This window comes from Pseudomyrmex gracilis, unplaced genomic scaffold (genome assembly GCF_002006095.1).
Source record: "Pseudomyrmex gracilis isolate BER0280 unplaced genomic scaffold, ASM200609v1 scaffold_1, whole genome shotgun sequence".
NCBI lineage: Eukaryota > Metazoa > Arthropoda > Insecta > Hymenoptera > Formicidae > Pseudomyrmex > Pseudomyrmex gracilis.
The window spans coordinates 2057848-2082250 of record NW_018020585.1 but is presented as its reverse complement, the minus strand read 5'-3'; the positions used below and the strand labels follow the sequence as shown (position 1 = coordinate 2082250).

The 24403-nt window shown below is 38.3% G+C and overlaps 2 protein-coding genes across 5 annotated transcripts; one reads left to right on the top strand and one right to left on the bottom strand.

The window, feature by feature from the left end:
• Positions 1-1011: 1011 nt before the first annotated feature.
• On the bottom strand, positions 1012-20115 carry LOC109852073 (vesicle-associated membrane protein 2). Of its 3 annotated transcripts, XM_020422915.1 has the most exons (6): positions 19757-20113; positions 14220-14437; positions 13252-13331; positions 13077-13128; positions 12061-12119; positions 6387-8829 (listed from the first exon to the last, which is right to left on the bottom strand). In XM_020422915.1, coding segments are annotated over exons 1-5 (366 nt in total). In that variant the 5' UTR covers positions 19759-20113; the 3' UTR covers positions 6387-8829; positions 12061-12105. The 3 variants fall into 3 exon arrangements, with proteins under 3 accessions (XP_020278487.1, XP_020278504.1, XP_020278495.1); XM_020422898.1 differs by lacking the exons at positions 6387-8829; positions 12061-12119 and adding an exon at positions 1012-3623 and having other exon boundaries at positions 19757-20115; XM_020422906.1 differs by lacking the exon at positions 12061-12119 and having other exon boundaries at positions 19757-20114.
• Positions 20116-20795: 680 nt separating this feature from the next.
• On the top strand, positions 20796-24311 carry LOC109852241 (vesicle-associated membrane protein 2-like). 2 transcript variants are annotated; one of them, XM_020423227.1, is made up of 3 exons: positions 20796-20875; positions 23425-23738; positions 23831-24311. In XM_020423227.1, the coding sequence occupies exons 2-3, from the start codon at positions 23429-23431 to the stop codon at positions 23884-23886; spliced, it is 366 nt and encodes a 121-aa protein (XP_020278816.1). In that variant the 5' UTR covers positions 20796-20875; positions 23425-23428; the 3' UTR covers positions 23887-24311. The 2 variants fall into 2 exon arrangements, with proteins under 2 accessions (XP_020278816.1, XP_020278806.1); XM_020423217.1 differs by lacking the exon at positions 20796-20875 and adding an exon at positions 22756-22929.
• Positions 24312-24403: the final 92 nt, after the last annotated feature.

The following is a 24403-nucleotide window of genomic DNA, read 5'->3' as shown; positions in this document are numbered from 1 at the left end:
AAAAACCAAAAAAATGATAACTGGAATAATAATTGTTTTGAATTGAATCCGAAGAAAATGAAAGCGCGCGCGTAGCGCGCGTTGTCTGCTAGTCCTATATTAAAAAAGGCATGTGTACCAAGAAGTGCGCGTTTGGAATATATCGAATATATCGCACCTATTGTTGCCTCTTAGTTGGTTGGTTGATCGAGTCGAATCGAATCGGTAAGATCGAGAGAGTAAATAATGAAAAGCGATTTTGAGACAGTTCGTCGTATATGTAGAGAAAATTAAAAACGTAACTAAAGTCGTGACAGGAAAGAGTAGAAAAACAACACGTGAAAATAACGTGACTGTAATTTATATTATATATAACATTAAAGATTACATATTATACATATAATTTATTATATATTTATAATATTATACTTGATATTGTATTATATGTATTATATACATACTACAGTAATGTCACTGACCTCCGCCGCGCGACCTTGGCGGGGTCACTGACTTCGGCCGCGCGACCGCGGCGGTGTTACTGACTTCGGTCACGTGATTACGATATATATATATATATATATATATACATTTATGCGTATATAAATACATATATGTGTGTGTATTATATATAGATATAGAATATTACATATAATATATGTAATATTCTCTTTTTTACCCTTTTCCTTGTCACGTGTTGGTTTTCCACTTCTCTCTCTCACTATTTTTTGAGGTTGATTTTCATGCGTTATTTCTGAAATTTCTCATATGTGTATTATATGGTTTATAAGACGTATATACTATCTGTCATCGCGGTGACAGGTTGTGTTCACTGACAACACGTTAAATAAAAATAACAATAGCGTGCGCGTAGCGCGCGCCTGTGTTGTGCTAGTACTATAAATTGTATTTTCGCAAAACAAAAGAAAAACACATGTTGGACTAATTTTCATAATATTATTTATTTAAGCCTAATATACAGTAATATCTATGTGTGTATAATATTTCTCTATTATATATATATGTATATAATATAGATCTGTTGTTTGTTTTCTTTGTAGTGAGATATACGTCTAACAGAAACAAAAAATATTGCAATTAATAAATTCATTGTTCGTACACAATAGTGTATTCAACAGCCTATGTGTCAAAGCGTTTTTTCCTATAGTTGTTTCTATACTTACAAATCGCTTTCTAGGTTTTAGTTTTTCTTTCTTCTTTTTTAATAATTATTATCAATGTGTATAGACAGAGTTTTTCGACTCTTATTATGACTTGATCGTCGAAAGTAGCAACACAGTGCTCCGTTACATATACATATATTATGTAGAATACGATCGATATATTAATACCCAACACGGACCCAACGCGCGTCCATTAGATGTCTAATGTACGTTCATAACTCCATGTGTGACGTTCAATGAACATCTAATGGAGATTAGTATGAGAATGTTAAGTTCCGTGTGGAATATAGTAACTTTTTCTTTTGTTTTTTACTTAAATAACAGAGCAACTCTCTAGATGTAAGTCACCTTTAGATACGCGTTGTTTAGCCGAAAGATTTTTCGCAAGCAGAAATGAGATATTACAATAGTGTGATAATAAAATGATAAAATAAGCCAACCAACAAATATCTGTTTCTTCTTCTCTGTCACACTTTTAAAGAACATAGTATTATATTTGATCTATTATATATAATACAGATAATATATATATATATATATATATATATATATATATATTGCCAAGTAATACATATGCTAATATTTTTAAGAGAAAATTCAAAATTCACTTTGAAATTTAAATTTATTATCACACGCGAAGTTAACATTATTTGATTACTATGTCAATAATCGGAAACATATGTGTTTGTGTGTGTGTGTGTGTGTGTTTAATGTGATAGAGTATCAATATAATTTATTCTTTCTAGAATTTATTTACCTTCTATATGGTACACATTTACGAGTCAGTTTTTGTTGTTCGTCAATTTCGAAGGAGCAAATTTGTCATAAATCTCTATAAAGTCTCTTTGGTTGTAAAGTTCTATTTTAAAAAATAACATACATTCCGAGTATATGAGATACAAAGTAGAATATATATATTTTTGTGATAAGAAAATCGTGCAATGAGGAGTTAGAGAATTGTTCGTTCGTTACGAAGTCACGTTAAATATTGGTTTTCGCAATAATAACGATTTGTACCTCGCAATTAAGTCAATCGGCAAAATCGAATCGGAATTTGGCGCACAGAAGTGAAGTAAATTCGTCCTGTTCGTGTTCCTTCAAAAATCATATTGTCTATGACAATGTTTCGTAGATGCGCAGGCAAAAAGTTTAATTTGCATCGAACACATCACGCACTCTCGAACAATATTTTGCAATTTTCTATTATGCTTAAAAAGAACTTTCTTGTGTGTGTGACATCGCATCTCTTCTACTTGATAAATTTCCTGTATTATTTCACTTATCATGTCTCGATGTTCAATATTTTAATATACGAATTGTTCTTGTGTAATTTATATATTTATAATACGTACACATAAATTTTTAATTTTACATTTTGAGACGATTCGTAATAATATATACATGTATGTATACGTTGATACACGTGTTAGTGTATGTGTTTTCTTTTGAACAACTGTGTTGCTTGGTTTTTTTTTTTGTTTTTCATAGTGATTAGCTGAGCGAAATCAGGCTCGAAAGGAGAACCTTTGGTGTGTAAACACTCTCGCCGAAAATAAAGCTTCCGTCAAGTTTCTCCTAATTACCTAGAATATATTCGGATCGTTATCTTTTTTCTCCCGCGCGATAAAAAGATCGGTCGATATACATATCAACTTAAAGCTTGACCATTAAAATCGTAATTGGTAAGAAACAACGCAATCGAAGAAAGAATATTTGTGAAAGTATAAAATGTATATATTCTAATGTATATACTCAACTATGTATTTGAGAAAACTTGCGCGTATATAAACTTATTAAATAAAAGAAATATTTAAAAAAATAAATAAATAAAAACAAATATACAATATTAAAATCACATCGGGAACTGAAAGAAACTGATTTGACATTAAAATAATTTAAATACACGGTGAGATTGAAGGGTGTTTCGAAAGAACACACACACACACACACGTATATATGTAATATATTATATATTATATAATGTATTATATAATATATTATATATACATACATATTCACAACTTCCTGACATGACGCGCGAAGTGGGTTGTTCAGATCACGAAGTTATCGGGTTTTTTTTTCTATCGAAATGCCCTTCGATACACCGCGTCAACGATCCCAATAAATTGATTCTTGTAGCAAATACGTCGACCAGTTATTTCTGTGGATGCAGACACGTCGTTGTCAAGGTCGATTCCATCATCTCTGCTCTTAATTTTCCTTCTTTCCAAATACCACCATCGAATCATGTTGTTTACACGTTTACGATGCTGTGTACACCGTCGTCCTTGCTGACAAATGCGGCGGATGAGCCACCACCCCCTGTTCCTCCTGTGCCTGCTGCCGTTCCCGTGCCTCCTGCTGGCGCACCCGCTGCGGGCAGATTCACACCCGGTGGTTGCGCACCCGGTGGTGGAAGATATTGATACGGCGACACTGGCGTTTCCGCCGGCATAAACTTCACTGAAATGTTCAAACATCGGTCGCATTAATTTCTGGCCTGTGGGCTGGATATTATTGGGATCGTGGGTGGAAAAGAGGAAACTTCAGGAAATTTGTGACGCGCATTTTAATTTCATAAAATCTTGTTCCTCAACAAAAAATGGGGAAAAGATACATGGGAGACGCGTTATTTTCACAGAAAAATGTTTAATACAGGAGTAAATCTTTTGTCTAAAGTGTAATTTCTCACCATTGTACACACTGGAGAATGTAAAATTATACAATAGCGAAAATGTCTAAAGAAAGAGTTTCTCCAAGTTTTAATTTTGCAATCGAGGGATGAGGCAGAGAATTGTAATATCGTGAACGGGAGAAGTTGCGAATAAGAAATGCTGCGAGAAAACAATTCTGATTTTCTCGATTTTGTTCTTTCCGAATTGCGGGAACTCTGTTGTTTTTCTTAACTATGGCACAAAAGTAACATTGTGATTTGGTATTTTTTATTCGCACACTTTTATAACGATTGACACACATAGAAACACATATAAATTTTAAACAAATAAAAAATATACAGGTTGTACACAACGCTAGAACACAGAAAAGTTGTATCGATATTTTTTTCTTTCTTTTTCTTTTTGACAGCTGTGTTATATTACATTGTGTTTTTTTCATTTCTCTCCCTCTTTCTTCCTCTCTTTCTCTCTAATTAGGATTTTATTTTTTTAAATAGTGTATAGGTGTATTGTCGCGGTTTATTTTAAATCTTAATACACTCGACATCATTTGTACATTAACGACAAACTGGAACGGTTGTACAAATGAACAGCGAGTTAAATAATTTTCAAGCAACGACGAAAATTAAAACATGTTAATGCGACATTCTCTCTTCCGCCTTCGACACGATCATCAGAAAACATAAAAAGTTGTACGATTCTCGTTTGTTAACAGCGATCTGATATAAATTTACTTGTGTCGAATGTGTAAAACAGCAGAAACCCATAAGTTTACCGAAACACAATGATAAAACACATATTTTTATTGAGAGAGAGACTTCGCAACTCAAACGCATTGAATACTTACAATACAGAATAGAAATTGTGAAAGAATGAAATTACGAATGAAATTACAAGATACGGAGAAAAACCAAATCTTGAAATAAATGCGCGAAGAAAATTGTATAATTTAGAAACTTAGACAGTTAACGAAAAATTATATATTTATGTATACAAAACAGTGATAGTTTAAAGAAATAAGTTTTTAAATATAAACAATTACAAGTAATTCTGCACTTAATGTACGATTTCACAAAATGGAGTTGCGCGACTGTTGAATCGAAGGAAATATCAAAACTGAAGTATCGACGGTGTCTGAATAGATAAAATAAAAAAAACAAATCAATATTCGACAGAGAAAGCCAAGCAAAGACTGCACAAATCTGTTGTTCTTACCTCCTGCTTGGATTTAACGGACACTAGGCTTTAATAATGATCCTCTTCTTGGAAGGCGCGTTGCAACGTTTTTTATTCGATCGTCAATGAGTCTTTAAAAAATTGTTATCGCGCGTCTTACTTCCGATTAGGAGTGAAGAAAAACTCTGTCCTCGGCAAAAAAAAACAGTGTCTCAGAGTTTTCACGTGCAACAAAAAAAAACAAAAATAAAAGAGAAGAAACTGAAACGTCACTCGTTCGTTCATCGAGAGCGACAAGGTCCGAAAATAAATCTCTCGGAGAATAATGAGGAGGAGGATTTTAACAAACAACAAAAAAATAAATTGTAACCATGATCGAGATTCCCCTCTTCGCTGTTGTGCTTCTTCATAACTTCAATTAATTTAACTACGCAGTGTATTCTTTTATTCGGTACTGTACAATGTTTCATCAAAGCGCAGGATTATGATCATATTTGTATAATAATTAAGGGGTACGTCGAACGGTTAAGATACAACACACTATGTGTTTATATATAAGTTCGTTAAACATAGAATGATAAACATTATAACTCGAGTCGTGTGTGTGGGCGGCCACTTCGCGCGACAACCTCAAAGAGTTTCTCATTTGTCGATCGACAGAGTTCTCTTTTTAATCTCCGACGGACTCTGACGAGTTCAACAAAGCGTATCGCACTTAAGCGACTCGTGGTCCCCAACGTACAATTCACATCGTCGACACATTAATTTTTCAATGACGTCGCGCTCGGTAACAAATACCTTTGAAAAATAATAATAATAAAACGAGTAACGAACTACGATTAATTTTCTTTTTTGTTTGTAATTTTTGTGCCGATTGACTGATCAAAAACGTGTCTTATAGCGGAAAGTTATTATATCGATATATATCCTCGCTTTTCCTAAAGTGAATACTCGCGAAAATGAGTGTGAATAAGGATTGCGTTCTAATCGATTGCGACACAATGAGAAACTTTTAATTTTTTTTTCTCCCCTTCGGTGAATCTCATCGCGTGTGTAGAAGTCGCTGCGGAATGGCGCCTGCAGAGATATTCGCGGACGTCGGGACGGGATCGGAGAGAGGAATAATTGCGGAGGATTGTGCGGTCGCGGAAGAGGACACTCGCGCATCGTATCTCGAGATTATTATTGCTGATTCAGCAGCAGCATTATCGAAATCAGAGAAGGACTAAAAAACGGAAGAGGAAAGAAGATGAGGGAGGATCGACAGAGATCGACGACGAGATCCTCGTCGTCGTTGGAACCGTTGTTGACGACGTGTTGCGTTTTTCCGTCGAATAAACGATAAGAGGATAAAGCATCTGTCGGTCAGATTATCCTTCAATTAGAGGACATTGTTCCATTTTTTTTTTTTTTTTTTTTTTTATTTATTTATTTCGATGCAAAGCTTATTCGCGAAACGAGACGATCAACTCTCTCGTCGTCGTAATCGTCAACGTTATCAAAGTTTTCATTGTAGTATTTTTATTATTATTATTATTAATTTTCATAGCATTTTTTAATTATTATTATTAATATTACTGTTATTATCGTAATTATATCATTATTATTAACATGTATACATAACATCTTGTAGATAATTTCTTAAAACATCATCTATCATTCGGTCGGTCTATGCCGCGGCGTATATTTCTTTCCTACCTCCCTTTATCCATCTCTCTTTCGATTTCTATCCTTCTCCCCTTTCCTCCATTGTTCTTTAATTGTCTTTTAAATTCTCTGTACACAGGTTACTCGGGAACTTGTAATCGTCGTCTTCGACGAAGGCAGGTGACTTGCCGCGCGTTAATACAAGAGATCGTGGGTTTTCGTCTTTTAACGAACCGCCCTTCCCTCTTCCTATTACACGTCTATTAAACACCACCCTTCGGAATTTGTGTCAACACAGTCACGTGATTGTTCATTGTATACGCAATAGCCGAGTGGCGAGAAAAAAATTTTACGATTCCGCATCACTGCTGCCGCAGTTCCGTTTTTTTCCGTTTTCTTTCTCTTCTCGCGTCCTCCATCCCTCTTCGGCGATTTATTCCTCTATAATTCGCAAAAAGTGCAAGAGATGTGAGATATAAAAAAAAAAAAAAAAAAATGAAAGAGACAAATGCGTGTATGTGAGATTCTCTTCGATACAATCGGAGCGGAGTGTTTGATCGGTTCGATAAAATGGCGCGCGCGCGAAGAACAAATGATATATTATTTACAGTTTCACATGATTTTACACATTATACGTCTATAAATGTTGCGTTCCCGCATATTCACCGCCAGTACTGAAAATCTATGTTTTCACGTCACATGCGCTATGAGATTTCCAGCACTGACAGTGAATATATCGGAACGCAGCCAAATTAAATGTCTGGATATACATACATCGTGAATGCGTTTTGTGTGTGCGAGCGAACGTGCATTACAGCGCAACTGCCTTCGTCGGAAAGATTTCTGTGTTGGTGATTTTCACAGATATCTCCTGTGTGTCTCTTTGTGTGTGTTTTCTTTCTTTTTTTCTATACATATATATATATCTCCTATATATTTATATATATATATATTTATATATATATATATGTATATATATATACATATATATTTTATATGTCTTACTGCGTTTTACAACAAATCTTTCTTCCCTTCGTCTCTTTTCGACTACACTCTTTTGTACACACGACAACCGTCTCTTTCTCCCTCTCTCATTCTTCTGATTAACAAAGATGGACCAAGATGAAAGTGTAGAACGCATTTATTTAATTACACGCGTTTATTTAATTAATCAACTGTGCTTATAATGACCGCGCGAGATCTCAACGGAATCGTTTTCCGCAATGTTTCAACGTCGTTTGTTGAAACTTTGACGATTACTTTAAAAGTATACCGCCTGGTTTAATCGGTCGCTATCGTCGAGATCACACGGCTATACGGGAAAAGATAAATCAACATCGCGTGACGCAGCGCGTACTTAAATGCGCGGAACGCGACATTTGCTCATCCCCGCGCAATTGCTCGTGTAGCAAAACGGGGTGAATTCGCCGCGCAAATGTTCGAAATAACACAACAATGGAATGGATTAATAACGGAGAATCCGGTGAGTAAAATCCCGCGAAAATGTTTAAAATTATCTCGCGTGCGCGAGATCTTCGTCCATTTCGCGGAGATACGAGACAGAGACGGTTCGGTGCGATTTTTTTTATTTTCTGTCTTTTCTTCCGTTTTCTCTGCTCGGATCCGATAAAACTACAAAGGATAGCAGATTTCGTGGCAAAGTTTTCGTGATCGTTGCGACGGCTCTCTTCGTCGTTCCCGCTCGTAATGTATAACGTCCTTCCTTCTCTCTTCTCTCTAATTATTCGCAGACGCCGTTTCTTCCTCGTCCGTTCGCGACGAATCCAGATGATCGATCGATAGATCGCCGCGCGCGATCGATTCGACATTATGTTCGCGGAGAACTCCGTCGTAGAGCTCGTCAACGGCTCATCACAATTTCCGTCTGGCGAGATCATCGGTATATTCCCCACATCCCCTGTGATTAACTCTCTCTCGCGTTCCTTCCTCTCCCCCCTCCCCCCACCTCTAAAAAAATCCATCGATCTTCTCTTCACGAATCATCTCTTTCCAATAGCTTCTCCTTCGTATTCCATCGTCTTGCTTATCTTCTTCCTTCTTTTAACCTCTCTTTGTTGTCGCTGTGATGAAATGGCTGTTGCGTTTTATTTTACTTTAGCTCTTACCCTCTCGCGCTCAATTTTGCGTATTACTGCCGCCGGTGAAGCTCGCTGAAAACAATAACAACATTTGTTCTCCGTACCACTGGATCAAGAACGGCGATGGGTTTTTTAATTCCATGCCGTGTCGCGTTTTATTTCTCCGTCTCTTCGGATTTTAATATTGTTCTAGCTCTGTTTGTACTTGTTTCTTTTTTTTTTTTTTTTTTAATCTATTTTTGTTTCTTTCGTTTCGCTTTTCTTTGCATGCAGAAACCGACGGATCGCGCTCGTCGTCGTGGACAAAAGTCAGTTGAAAAATTGTTTCATATAGTAATCTGATGTCGTGTACTGTTTTATAGTTTTTGAAACATTAAATGAAAAGTGGAGTTTTTATTGACCGCCATTGTGTCCACGACGGAGCATTTTTATAAACCAAGACTGAGTGGTTTTTAGCCATTGAGAGGATAGAAACACATGCGAGCGGGGGTGGAAGCTGGAATGCAAATGCGAGTACACACATCCAGTAAAGTATTATGAAGCTAATTCCGCGAAAATAATTAGCGGTAGAATAAATTTTTATTTTTGCCAGAAGTTCCGTCGTATGCAGTTTTATTTGTTGTAAACTCGTAACAAAACAATAAATATCGCGTCGCAGTTTGTTGGGAAATTCTGGCCACTAGAAAAGTTGTTGTTTTGCACTAGAAGCTTACACATTCCACATAACGTATAAATAAATATAAGCCATGCATTGCTATTTCAACGTCGGGTTTGGTTTTCTTTTGTTTCTTTTTTTGTTTTTTTTGAAGGAAAAATAATTTATATTGATAACGGCACATGCTCCGCAATATGACAGGTCAAGCACGAAATGCGAAGATCGTCCCAGAAACGTTTACTTGATTCGTCTCTATGAGTATTGGAGGAATGCGCTTTATTTATTGAAAATATGCGTTTCCTCGCAGGACGCGGTGTATGAGTATTTTCACGTTGTAACTAACAGTCGAAGAATGTTATTTAAGAGAGGAAAAAAAAATAAAAGAGAAATATAGAGAGAAAGAGTTAGAGAGAAAAAGAGAAACATGCAGAATGGAATGTGCATTATGTTTATTAAGTATGTGCACTAAATGAAATTAAAATTGTTATAATATGAATATGTATCTAAGAGCCAAATACAAAATTAACAGACTCTTACAAGAGTATCTATAATAAAAAAATTAATAATTGAAAACTGAATAAAAAATAAACGATACATACTTAGTGAGATGAGAGATAACAAAACTATATAACGATATAATCTACAAAATATAATGTGTGCTAAATTACGTTAAACTTTTCTGCATATAAGACCGAATAAATAATGAGAAATAATAAGAGAAAGTGCTTGGAGAAGAGATGTAAGTTGCATTTCGGTAGAAAAAGAGAGAAAAAGATAGAGAGAAAATTCATTATCGAGTGCTGCAATAAAATCATAGCTTACCGTTACTGAAGAGTATAGAATAGGATTAAACAAAAACATTTGAGAGGCCTTTTTTTTTGTTGTAGCTGTTGTAGTTGTTGTTTGATAATTCTTACTGTAGTTGCCGATATTGTGCTTGTTGTTGTTGTTGTTGATGTTGTCGTTTGTCGTTTGTCGTTGTAAATGTTTTTTTTTTTTCATTTCTTGTGTTTTTTTTATTTCTCGATGGTATTTTGTATATATTGTTTCTTTTTTACATTCTTGCCTCAAGTCACAATGTTTCGAAGCTTGGTGTAGAACATGTTCACACTCGGTGTTTTGTTTGTTGTTTTATCGATTAGACCACCAGAGACAGAGAATGTCAAAAATCACTGCCTGGGACCAACTTCAGAAAGAGGATAACCACCGAAAGTACAGACAAAATACATATAACAACGATTGCAGTCCGTAAACACACATGTATATATACGCAGGGTGAGGTATGGTTGTGTCTTGGAAAAACATTCCCTTTAAAAAGCAAATTCCGTTCATATTTCGGCATCCTTTGTAGGAACTGATACACATGTAATCCGTGTCCCTCGGGATCAACTCACACGCAATTTACACACGTCTAAGTTAAACGTAAAGGTTGTGGCACAAAATACGTATGTATGTATGTACATATATATACACGATATATATACACTGCAACAGTAAAAAAAACATTGTAACAATTCGTGCGTCTCTTCCAGTCGTCTTATGGACTTGAAGAGGAACGGCTCGGGCACATTTCGAGCAGAAAGTATTGTGAAAATTATTGATGAGACAACACACAGTCGGCAGCAACTTTTTTACTGCTTACACTTGCACGTTGTGTTGCGAAAGAAAAAGAATCCGCGAAATATGTGAGGGTGGATGCTATCGAAAATTTATATAGGTTGTTTGTAGTGTGTCGCCGTGGAGATTGTTAATTAAAGTAAAAACTTGAGGTAAAATCGCTTTCATAAATATGCAACGACTTCGGGCGGGTGGCGGAGAGAGCTGTGTATAACGCAATTCTTTATACACACAGATAAAATACAACAGATATGTATGATATGTAGTACACCAGCTATTACCTATCACAGGCAGACAGAGCACGTAACACCAACTAATAAGTGCCAGTTTTATAAACGTATCTATATTGAAAAACAAAAATAAAACAACTATATAAAACAATATTATTGTATTGTTACAATAAACAAAATATGATTTCTTATTGTAATTTTATCGCGCGCGATTTTATTCAATGTGACATTGTTTATTTAAACGCACAGTTTTTATTCAGTTTTTTTTTGTTTTATAAAACTGGAAGCACTTGACACCAAAATAAAATAAAAAATAAAAAAATTTCGAAAACACTCTGTGTGTGAGAATTATCAAAATATGTGAAAGTCCATATGTCGGCCGATAAACACAGCGAGAACACAATCACAGAGAGAGAGAGTTGTACACACAAGGTTTCGGGTTCACACACATTTTCTACAATACGTTGGAAAGAGGAGATACGTCATGGATATAAAGAAATAGATCCAGTATGTATTGGCTGCGCGCATTAATCTTTTCAAGAAGAAACAGAGAGAAAAACACGAGCATTTAACAAGGAAAACAAAACGTTAATGTATCTCTCTCTTTCTTTCTTTTTATATCACGTTTGTTGGTGCTAATATTCCACATATGCCGGTGAAAATACACGTGCAACACGCACACACTGGAATCTATTTTTTTTTTTTTTTTTTTTTTTTTTTTATGCCCATGAGCGAGGGAAGAAACGAGGGGTGAAGAACAACAATGAAAACGCAATGTCGCAATTGCTTTTTGTTTTCTACCTTCAGACTCACTCACACACAAATCTCTTCCACCAATCAGCGCGCCTACATGAAGTTCGCTAGATGGGAAAAGAGAGAAATACATAGAATTTTCACACGTGTTTAGATGATGAATGAACAAAAAGGGAGACGTATAAGTGTGACGCCGGTTTTCAGGCGGATTCACACACGTTGCCGCGACACGTTGTCTTTCTCGCGCATTTCATTGTTCTTTCGCGTACACGCGCGCTTGCGATAAAGACGTTTTTTTTTTTTTTTTTTACTGCAAGCGTGTTCTCGTCTCGTTTAATAAAATGCACAAAAATGACACGCGTGATGAAAACTTGGACTCGAAAAGTAAAGCGAAAGTTATTCCGAAGATGAGAAAGGAAATGCGCGCAAACGCGTTATTCGAAAAAGTTTTCGTGAAAATAGATCGAGATCAGATAGTTGTTTGACTCAAGCGAAGCACGAGACAACATTTTTCGTTTTTTGGCGACATTTCTTCGAGAAATCCGAGAGGGATTTCTCAAAAAAAAAAAAAAAGCTATATAAAATGCAAATCCGCGGAGATATGGAAGTTTCGCTCGGTCAACAATCGCGTCGTTCTTTCGTGCAAACACAATTATCAGTACGTCTCCTTAGCACAGAAAGTATAGATCGACAAAGAGACATTAGCCAAGAACGACTGATTCAGACACGGTGTGAACGCATCGTGCGAGCTGCAAAAACTTGGAACCCAGAAGTTCATCCAACCGCGCGCAGTAGAAATTCATACTCGTAGTCCGAATATTGATTGCGAACTCGGAGGGAGAGAGATTGAATATTAATTTCTACATCTAATTTAAGTATATAAAGCTCGCGTTTCGATTGAATCGCGACGAATATCGCGTCTGAAGATCGAGTGCGAAAGAAGAATTGACGAAGCTGAATTAGTCGCTCGTAATATACATGGAGACGCGAGAGATCACACAGAACATTTAAACAGTTACAGTGGCAGCTGTTAAACAAATCGTCAAATGCATCAGTCAACTTACCGACAATGATGGCCACTATGACGAGCGCGATGACACCCATGATGATCATCATCTATTTTGGGGGAGGTAGAAGAAAACAAACGGAAAAAAAAAGAAAGTTTCATTACTATAAAGGTACATCTTCACAAGACGTATAATCGCGTCTCATAAATGTGTCTCAGCTCTCGGTGCTCACCTTTAGATTTTGTAGCCAGAACTTTCTCTTCAATTTTCCCGCTTGCTGTTCGAATTGTGAGGCTCCTTGTTGGAGTGCATCTGCAAAAATCAATCAAACACGCGAGCGTGTAAACGCCTAAAATTCATATCAAACACGTCGTCGCATATTATTTATTTATTAGAAGAAGAAGTATTTGACGAAGAACGGAAACGAGTAACGCGACTTGTATAAAAAAAAAACACTCGGGAGAGACACGTTGTTGCGTAATAATATATGAGCGAAGCGAAAAGGAAATCGACGTTTTACCAGTTACGCTCACGTAAAACGTGGCATCGATTCGTCGCAGTAATCGATATCAACGTGTAGTCAGACGCGCAGGGTCGAGCCACCTTGTCGCGCCGCGATGTCATGAATGAAAAGGTGCGAGTATAGTGTCTTTTCGCGCGGATATATAATTTTTCTTTCTCTTAAGATCTCCGAGAACACGCGCTACTCGGACACGAAATGATATTTTGATAACGGGAAAATCGAACGCGGATGTACACATAAATCAAGCAAAACACACACAGGTGTGTACGAATCCATCTTCTCGAAATTTGTACGACATTCTCTTATAAATGGTACGATTAGTACGCTCCCCCTTACTTAAGCGTTAATTGTAATCTTGCAATAAATGACATCCGCGATGAATGAGGGTTTGATACAGAAGCGGCGAACAATAGCGTGTGACGCAGATAGAAATTAATGAATATCGAACGGCGAATGAACAGGGTTAGGTTCGCAACGCAACACCGGGGTAGGATCGATATGTGCGCGTTCGAATAATGTAATGTGTGTGTTAAAATTACATAGTACGAAACAACAACTCAACGACAAAGTGATCGCCACCGATTTCGCGAGAGATTATTGCCTCATCGGGTGATTATCGAGAAAAGTTTTCCGTTCCGGCTTTTCTCGAAGCCTTTACCGACGCAGAAAAAGCTCACCTGCTCGGTCATCGAGCTCCGAGAGCTTCTGATCACGCTCCAGGACCTTTTCCACGTTCGTCTTCATGATGTCGACGACCTCGTCGACTTGCGCTTGCGTGGCCTGCAACCGCTTCTGCGACGCGATCTGCTGGGGCGTCCTGGGGCCGCCGACGATACCATCGGTGCCCGCGCCTGCACCAGCCGCTGCATCCGGTGCTAAACCACCCTCCGTAGCCCTGAAGAAAAGAAGACAATGTCACGTTCCAAAGGTCGCGTGATTTTTGTAAAATACGTTTTTTTTCTACATCGGATTCACTCGTGAAAAGTAAAATCGATGAAAGAGAAAAAAAAACAATAAATCAGAGAATATCGAATAAAATTATGTTTTTGATATTCGAATGCGTGAAATAAATACGCGTCGGGGGAAAATGCACGTCCTGGCGAAAATGCAGGCGCAAAATTCTACATTCATCAAGTCAGGCGACACCGTATGTACGTATTACCGATGCGGTTGTATTTTACGATTTGCGCGTGCCAAGAGAGAAATTTATTTGTATTTTCTGAAATGTGCGACGTGTGTGCGTCTCTCTTTTGCGGCGACTCTAAAAAACACCAAAACAAAAAAAAAATGAAAAGAAGAGTGCAAATACGCGTGCGGGAATGAATGTCACTTCATCAGCGGATATATATGTGCGAGCCGCATGAATTTTAGCGTCGTCCCGCATTTGTTCCATGGTGTTGCGTGAGATTTTTCCCATATTAAATTGTCGCTGAAAACCACGTCGCAAAAGGGCAAAGTTCGTGACACGATTTCGCCATCCGCCTCGTTTAATGGCAAAAATTCGATGCGTAATAATACGGAGACGCGTACTTATTTCCTTCCCGTTTGTTCGCTAAAAGAAGAAAGTGAATGACAACGAGGAGACAACGACGAAGAAGAAGAAACGGTTTCGCGAAAAATCGCATCGCGTTTTTTTCGCGACAAAAAAGAAATTTCGAGGAAAAAGGTCGTTGGCAATATGACGCGCGTCTATTTTGAAAAAGATCGCAATCTAGAACACGCGTGTGTACACTCTCGTTCTGGGTAAATCGATCGCCATTACCTGTTGGTTACATTTATTCGCTCAATATTAGACACACCACACACACCCATACAATATTGTATATATACATCACAGATATTTTGATGCGTGTGTGTCACGCGTTGCGTATATACAATATTATTTCATGAGTTCTCTTTTATGGGATTTCCGACCAAGCCGACGTCCGACCTTTCGGAGAGATAAATAGCGAGACCTTTTCCCGGAACTGCTGCGAGTAATGTCAATCTAATTACGCAGCAACTTTACGTACAGCGGAGTATAATTGAGTTTTCCATTCATTTTTCCCAGACGTGTGACATTCTATCTTTCATCATAATCTCCGCGCTCGTTATATATAAACATATTCCTCAAATTAATTACGCGACCGTCAGCAGCAAGAACGAGAGCTGCACAATGCGTAAATATCAATGAGCGCAACAACCGCCGTATAGTACGCATCGCGGCGCGATCTATTAATTAAATTGGAAGAAAGAATTGCGGAGAAGTTTTGGACTCGATCGATTTTTTAGATTGCACGAGATTCATTGCAGAAATTTCACCGATCATCAGTGTATAATCGCGAGAAGGGTGAGATACGTGACGTAAATCGTGAAAATTACGAGTGTGTGTATGTGTGTGTGTGTGTTGATTTTATGCGGGTGTTCTACGTTTCGAAAAAAACGCCGACTATGCGGCGGATTAAAAAGCGCTCGACGCGGATGAGCTGCGGGTTTTATTTTTGGCCGAACGATCGAACAACCGCCGAGTGGCAACAGTCGATCGATCGACTATTCGAACACCGTCGCGCTGGAATAGTTAAACATAGAGAAGAGACAGAGAGAAAGAAAGAGAGAGAGAGAGAGAGAGTGGGTTGTGTACGTGTCTTCTCTCCCTCGGTATCATTTTCATTGAGATGTCGGACGCCGACGACGTCGGAATATTTCGGCCCGCCGTCTGGCATTTGCTACGACATTTCCACGCAATTCCATTTGATGCGTATTACGTCAGCGATATGATCAATAGAGGCAATAATTGCCATATCGACGTGATCCAAATTAATTGCTCAAATTAAGATGTAAACAATCGTCTAATTATATCGCATGCGATATGAACAACGTTCGATGTATCGGTTTCGCTCGACAAAAAATGCCTGCCGATATTATTAATTAGCTGCTGTGAAAGATGAGCTATACGGTAAAAAAAAAAAAAAAAACAAAAAGCTCAGTTGTTTGTGTTGGTTTTTCTTAGTTGCACGCTAATAAGTTTCGCTTAAATTCTCCGGTGCGGTGTGGGTGTCTTTGTTTTTTTGAAAATTGCCGTGCCGCTACTTTTTGTTTGCAATTCGAACGCTCGATGTATTTGTCCAAAGTTTTTTTCCGCTACACACACACACACACCGTCCGTCACGCATCGTGCGCGCGAAATCGGAGAAAAATATTCACCCCCCATGTGACGTAAAATAACGTTATATAATGAGATTAATACATCGATCGTGGGCGCGCTGCTTCTTCATCCTTGTTATTGGATTAGTACGCGACTGGCGCTGAATACTTATGGGATTTGCATCACATGGAGAGAAGTATATAGCGCGTTTAGAAAGAAAAAAAATCTCTTTGTAATTGATCCTATCTCTTTTTTATAGCGATTAATTGAGGAGTTCATTAAGTGCCGCTGAAACAAAAATAACGCTTTTTATCTTTGCGAATAACACGAAGCAAATTGAAATCGCAATGTGATACGCAATATGACACGTCGAACCAATGCGGCAAATTAATTCGACCAAATTAATCCAAATTGATTTGAGATAATGTGAATTCACATAACATATATACGTATATATACATAATAGGTATGTGATGTGATAATAATGATTAAAGGATTGGCGTCTATTTTCAGACGAATTCCGCGAATCGTGTCAAAGGGAAAGCGGCGACTTGCATTAAGCCGGTTCGATCTTTGATAGCAGCACCGGAACAGCAAGAGCGGGGCGCGTGTTCTCACGGCCGGTTCGCACAGCCGCCTCCGAAGATTCCGTTGGGCTTTGATCAATCCGGCGAACGGTTCATTGTTCGCCAAGCCTGCGACAGGGTGCGAACGAATCTTCTCGCCGTCTAGCAGCAAAACCGTAGAGCATTGCCGTAAATGTGTGCTCATCATTGATTATCTAAATATAGAAACGAGCTCTCTTCCTCTGACATGTAGTGGCAGAGTGTGTGCGTCGTGCAATTGATCCTGGCTCTATGTATGTGTGTGTGTGTGTGTGTGTGTGTGTGTGTGTGTGTGTGCGTGCGTGTGCGCGCGCGTATTGTGTGTTCGCAATTAAGTTTCTGTTCGGTTTATACATTTAAGAAGCGGGGCGAAATGCGCACAAGGTGCCGCAAAGCCTGTATACTCAGAACGGCACACGCGAATCAGAATTGAGATCACAAGAGAGCGAAATTCGATCGATCGGGAGAAAGTTTCTCGCCAAATTCCTTTTTCTCGTTTTTCATTTTCTGTTTACACCAATCCAATCTCAATCCCTAATCCGTAGTCTGATAAAGACTTGAAGAGATCATCTCGCCGAGACAAAAAATTTTCCTTATCGAACGTATATTGATAACACCAAATGCTCTCGATATTGTCTCTGAAATTAAATTATCATATGTCTGTGTCATATGTAAAAAGTTTGCGTCGTATTTCGCGCTTGTCGACTGTGTGCGTGCGCGTGTACGTGTTGCGACGACGACGAATGGGCGATGTCTGAATCATCCTCGCGTTTCTCTATCGAGATATTGTTCAAGATCGCGAAACACACGCGGAGCAGATATAAGATCTGCGACATAACTGTTGTTTTGTAATTATGTTATTTCGATTGATCGCAAAATAAAATGCGCGCAATTGGAAGCTAAATGGGAAATGTGCGCGAGAGAAACGAGGACGATAAGAAACAAAAAATAGACGGAATATATTCGTCCGCTCGCGCGAGAGAAGCGAGATTTATTTTTCAACACGTTTATTCTGCATCGTAATCCGATTCGTGTGGTTCTCAGATCTTTTTCGTTCTATATTTCATATTTCAATTACACACCAACGTAAATGAGTAAATAAAGAAATGTAAACACACACGGTGTTCCAATTAATATTACAAAAGTGTGGGAGTTGGAATAACATAACGCGCTCGTACGAAAAAAAAAAAAAACGTGAGAGATATCTCACGTTTAACACGGGGCTAAACATTTCACGCGCGCTAAACGTGTGCGCGCTTGTGTTTTATCAATATTTTTTTTTCCTAGATCGACTTAGGGATGTTATATGGTCTATAAAAAAAAAAAAAAGAAAAAAAAACGTTCGAGAAAAACGCCAATCAAGATCGCTGCATTGTCGTGCATCCGCCGAAGGACACGATCGAACATCGTATATGTGTGCGTGTGTGTATATATATATATATATGGTTGGCCGTCTTTCGAGTCAATTTCTTTCGACGAAATCTGGTCTCGCGCTTCGAAGCTCCGTTGCATTCTATTGGAAATTCTGCCGTGTATCGTGGACAGAGACGGGACGGGTCGTGCCGGAGGGATCGATTGGCGACGACAAGAGCCGCGGCAATTGCGTCTTAAAACGCATCTTACACGTCGTTGCGATTCTCGCCACGGCATTTGCCGTTTGCTCGCGCGATTTCTTTTCTTGTACCGACAAAGTTCATCGATCGCCGCGTTCCGCGCGAATTCTCTTGCACGTAAAATTAATCGCGAAAAGCTTAATAGAGCGCGAGGAATCCGAACGCGGTCTTCGATCCGCCCTTACAATCGCTCGTTATTACACACACACGCACACACACACACACATACTCTCTCTCTTTCTCTCTCTCTCTCTCGCTGTGCAATCATATGTCGAGCGCGTTGCAGTTTGTACTTCTTGAAGAAGGTTCTCGCGCGACCGTTCGTGTCCTCGATTCACACCACTCACGAAATGGCCACGGAATTCACCCCGGATGCAATTCTACGGAATAATCGCCATTTGTATCGTCGCGTTCGAACGTGAATCGGAAGTAGAAAGCTCGATTTCGTAGCTCGCGACACTCGATGTTTCCGATCCTCGCAATTTTTGCGTCGAGCGTGTATATAAATTTTCATGTAGGAAGTGCATCGAGAGAGGAAATGCACCTCGATATAGCGCAACGCGCGAATCGTCTCTCTCTCTCTCTCTCTTGAATACGTGTGTATGTATGTGTGTCATCTTTCGTCTATATTCTGCTAAATGTTAAATTTCTAACGATCTCTCGAATATGTCGTCAAGCGAGTCACAATGACTCGCCTTCGTTAAAAGTAGTAATTAAGAGGCTCGATACGCGAGCTCCACCACCGTCGGGTTTTCACGGATTATACGTAACGAAATACGTACGTCTCCTCCTCGCGACATTCTCGCGAAGACCTTCGTTGTTCCTCCCCGGCGCGGACAGTTACACGCGCGTATTATCACATGTGTACTCACATGCTTGTAGATCAGATCGCTTTCGGGTGTTTCTATTCCGGCAGTCCTCGTCGATTTGTGTCGATCGGCTTACGTACGGTGGCACCCTTCGTTCAAGTCGGTCGGGAGTCGATCGGTGCTCTCGGCGCGTACTTTTCGCGAGCGACTGCCAGCGAGACTAGATGGCCGCCGCGGTATTGATAAAATTTCCAGCGACACGCCGTCGCGCGATATCGTCGGCATGCGCGCGCCCCAGCGATATATCTCGATCTCGTCCACCCTCGAGCACCAACTTCCGCTTCCCACGTTCGCCGCGTGTTCCGCGAAACCGCCACTCCAACGATTTTATTCGCGATCGCTCGCGAGACTCGTTGTGCAGACGCTCCCGATTCACGTACGATCGATCGGTGTTTCGCGCGAAGCAACGAACGCACGTTCGAAAAGTGCGCCGTGGGCGTCGAGAATCGATTCCTCGAAATGGCGAGGTCGACACACGGCGCTACATAACCGTTCGATCGCGCACGCGCGACCAATTTCAGTCAATAAACGCAACCCTCGCAACCCTCATGCGCGAACACACCCTGACGGACCCCAGGAACGTGTTGTCCGTTTTCTCACGAGTCGTCAAAAAGGACTTTGGCAGCGGAGATTTAAATTGAAACAACTAACAATTCTTAATTTACACAACTTAATTTTTAAAAAATAATTGATAAAATGGCGCTCTGCTTTGATATTCTGACATTCTTAAAGTGCTTTAAACCCTTAAACAAATATGTAATCTAAATTGCAAAATTTTCTAGGAAATCTATTATAGGTAATAACGGTACAAGTAGTACTTGAAAATTTACTGCATTATTTAGTCGATTGTCGTTGGGGACAAGTGATTGGAAAAATAAAATCGTATCGCGTCGTAGAGTTTTAATCATTTTTGTCTTCGACAAAAATTGAAACCGTGTGTCTTGCGTACGTTCCTGACGACGCGGTGCAAGTGCGCGCACCAAGCATCCGCAACATGTTTTATTTATGCCCCTGATTGCGATTTTCGTCGTGAGTCACATCGTATCACATCACAGAGGACGACGCGCGTTCAAGATGCTTCTGCGATATTGTTCGTACGCCCGATTATGGCAGCTCGTAGCGGTAAGTGATCTCATTTTCTGCGAAAGAATACAGTTTTGTGTATTAAATTATATCGTCACCATATTGTGTGCGGACATTGCAGCGAGTTTAACTTAATTTTTCTGGTTGAAAAAAAAAAAAATGGACGCCCGAGAGAGTCGCCGCACGGTTCTAATTATCATTCTCTCGATGCTTTTTTAATTGTATTTTATTTTATTCTTTTTTTTTGTTCATTTTATTCTTGTTTCGTTTGTTATTTCGTAGAACACACATCGTATTATTGGGAAAATAATTTAACGACAACGTTGCGTATAAATTATGACAGACGTGAGTTGAATTGTTTATAACGCAATTCATTACACGGTTTACAATATCATGAAATTCTGCAATTTTACACCGTGCAATTAATTTATGACAAATTCGCGTCTCTGCGTATGCCAAAATGATTAATTCGGTCGTGTGCGCGCGTTGAAAACATTTTTTTATGTATTTGTTACGTTTTGTGTATATTTTATTGACATTAAATGTATCGTGTCGTTGACATACAATGCAATATTGATTGCGTCAATTGTCGCACGACGAGAGAAAATTTGCGGTCACGATATAACAAATTTGTCGTGACTACACACAGAAAAATGCATACTGTATCAAGTATATAATAAGTTTATATATCCGCAAATATATTATAAGATTTTCGTAAGTATTTAATTTACTCAAAATACAAATTTACTAAGATTTAGAGTGTATTTTGAGTAAATTAAATACTTACAAAGATCTTATAATATATTTGCGGATATATAAACTTATTATATACTTGATACAGTATGCATTTTTCTGTGTGTACGTTTTGCAAACTTCTCGATTAGCAGGTTGTCGTTTTTATCGATGGAGTTCTCTTGTTGTCGTTATCACGCTTTTAGATGGCGCGAGAAGATATTATTTTGTGTTTACGTACGAATATGTCATACGCACGTGTCATCAATTTCGTGCTAAACTGCAACGTTTCACAATTAATTAATTAATTATATAGCGACAACATAACGAAATTTATCACATTTTACATATGTGTTACACCAATTTGTAGAAAATCACTTAACTGAGCCTAGATTCAGTCTTGCTGTCTCATTCGTTTCACGAGCTAAGCATATTTTTTTTTATTATATCCTTGACGTCATGATATAATCATGTGACTTGTCATGCGTCCAGGTCAGGCAACCTCTTACGTTATTAACTTTTAACAGCGTTATCTGATAGAGATAACAAGAATGAATTAAAAATCAATATAATACGCATTCTTTCCACTAAATTTTGAAAAATTTTTTGCTTCTACTCGAGGTAATGATACAGTTGCACAAAGATTGAGAGATTGTCATATTAAGTAAGTTTGGAACAGAATGTGACAATAAGTTTTAAGAAATAGTTTGATCACAAGTAATGATGTCTCAACCATTGTGTTAAATTTTTTCGACCATTGTGTGTTGTAGAAAAAAATTACAAAGAGTAGCTTCTACTTGTTTGTTAAAAAAAAAAAAACCATGTACAGATTTTTGTGACTATTATTATTTGTATATCTAATGCGCTTCTGTAGTTTCAGAAAAACTGAAGTTGTTATCTTCAAATCTCCATTGTTCTCAGTAACAACAAAAGAACGTGACAAAACAAGCACAAAAGAAACAGATCTTCTCATCAATCTCGGTAAACTGAATCGGCCGATTATAAGCGTCAACTGTTGTCAATTCTAAACGACTAACGTAATTGGTCGATTCCAATGAAATAATCGGTCGATTAAGTCAACCGAAGTCGGTGACTAGCTCTAGAAATAAATACGTGACGCTACTAAACGCGCCAAGTAGATAGATACGGGGATATCTACCTACTTACGTTACTGACTCGCGATTAGTTTTTTGAGATTGTCGAACCTGCTCACACGTCCGCTGTTGGCTCACTGTAACAGATTGTATCAAGTCTGACTCGTTTCTCATATGAGTAATTTGTGACTGTTGTGTGACATTTCGTTTTTTTTGTCTGCGTATTTAATTTGTCTCTAATTTATTCCTACGCACAAGCAAGTTTAGGTGAGTGACATTGAACTTGTGTAAAGTACTGAGATTTACATCATACGCACACTCATGTGTTCTCTACAAAGCGATGTAACGTGTTTACATGAGTCAATAGTAGATTGATTATGTCTAATGAAGCTTCTTGGTTTTTATCATGCACATTTTACGCACATCTTTTCTTTATTTATATAATTTTTCTCTACTTATAAATAAAGAAATATAAAAAGCGTGTATTTGGCGAATAATAAAACATGTTAATAATGAATGTAAAGATGAAACTCGTTTGGAAACATATGTACAACTTTAAGGTTATGGGCGTGTGCTCGTCAATTCGTCGATAACACGATTTCTTTAAAGATTCTTGCAAAACACGCGTTGTGTTTTGCATTATTTACTTCTGATTACGTCGAAATTGTGTGCGAATTGACGAATATATATTTGCCAAAGAGCGAAATTGCTCACGAATATGGGAATAAGGTTAATTGTGAGATGTTCGTTTCATTGCTTCAGAACTATGGAGGGTTCCGGAGAAGGAGGAGTGGGTGGACCGCACAACACACAGCAAGCTGGGGCAAGCAAAAAGCTGCAGCAAACACAGGCGACCGTGGACGAAGTCGTTGGCATAATGAAGGTTAATGTTGAAAAGGTGTTGGAACGAGATCAGAAACTTTCGGAGTTGGAGAATCGAGCTGACGCTCTTCAAGCGGGCGCGACACAGTTTGAACAGCACGCAGGAAAATTAAAGCGAAAATACTGGTGGAAAAATCTCAAAATGATGATCATCATTGGCGTTATATGTGTTGTCATATTGATTATCATTATCGGTGAGCGAGCACAAATTAAACACACATGTGTTCCTTTACGTATAACAAATGTGTCCTTTATCCTAACAATCTTATTTTCTGTTTGTTTACAGTTTCGGCTCTACCAAGTTCATCGTCGGACAACTCGGACAACAAGTCTTCGCAGTGATAACGTTGTACCAAAGGAAAGATGTCATTCCGAGATCCGCCTTTCTTTCTCTCTCTCTCACTCTCTCTTTTAGGATAAGCTCTATGTGTTTGATAAAATATCGGGGATTTACAAACTAAAGCACAACACAAATTTGTGAAAAAACTAACGACTGAGGAGTAGTAAAGTTAATATTATTTTAATATTAATTTATAAAATGTAACATTGGGAATAGAGAGAACATATTTTTGAGACTTATAATATTGTATATCAAAATGCACAACGATCAGATCAACAACCAGTATTAACACAGGTGGTTTTTCTTTTAAAAACAAACAATTGTCTAAATGTTTGCACCCATGTTAATCTTGTTGCGAGAACGCTTGCAAGTTTATTAAAATAATATATTTGTATACTCTTTCCGCCGAGTTTACGTTGACATTGAATCTCTCTGTTTCTCAACCTCCTATTTCCATTCCATTTCGTATAACATAGTAATTGAAACCGTTCGAAACGCAACAGTTTTTTTTTTGTGAAG

Coding starts and splice junctions, on each gene's coding strand:
- LOC109852073 (XM_020422898.1), bottom strand. Junction 13,129..13,251: donor TCTGGCTACAAAATCTAAAG/GTGAGCACCGAG, acceptor CCCCCAAAATAG/ATGATGATCATCATGGGTGT. Junction 3,624..13,076: donor CATAGTGGCCATCATTGTCG/GTAAGTTGACTG, acceptor TGAACATTTCAG/TGAAGTTTATGCCGGCGGAA.
- LOC109852241 (XM_020423227.1), top strand. CDS start 23,429: ATGGAGGGTTCCGGAGAAGGAGGAGTGGGTGGACCGCACAACACACAG. Junction 23,739..23,830: donor CATATTGATTATCATTATCG/GTGAGCGAGCAC, acceptor GTTTGTTTACAG/TTTCGGCTCTACCAAGTTCA.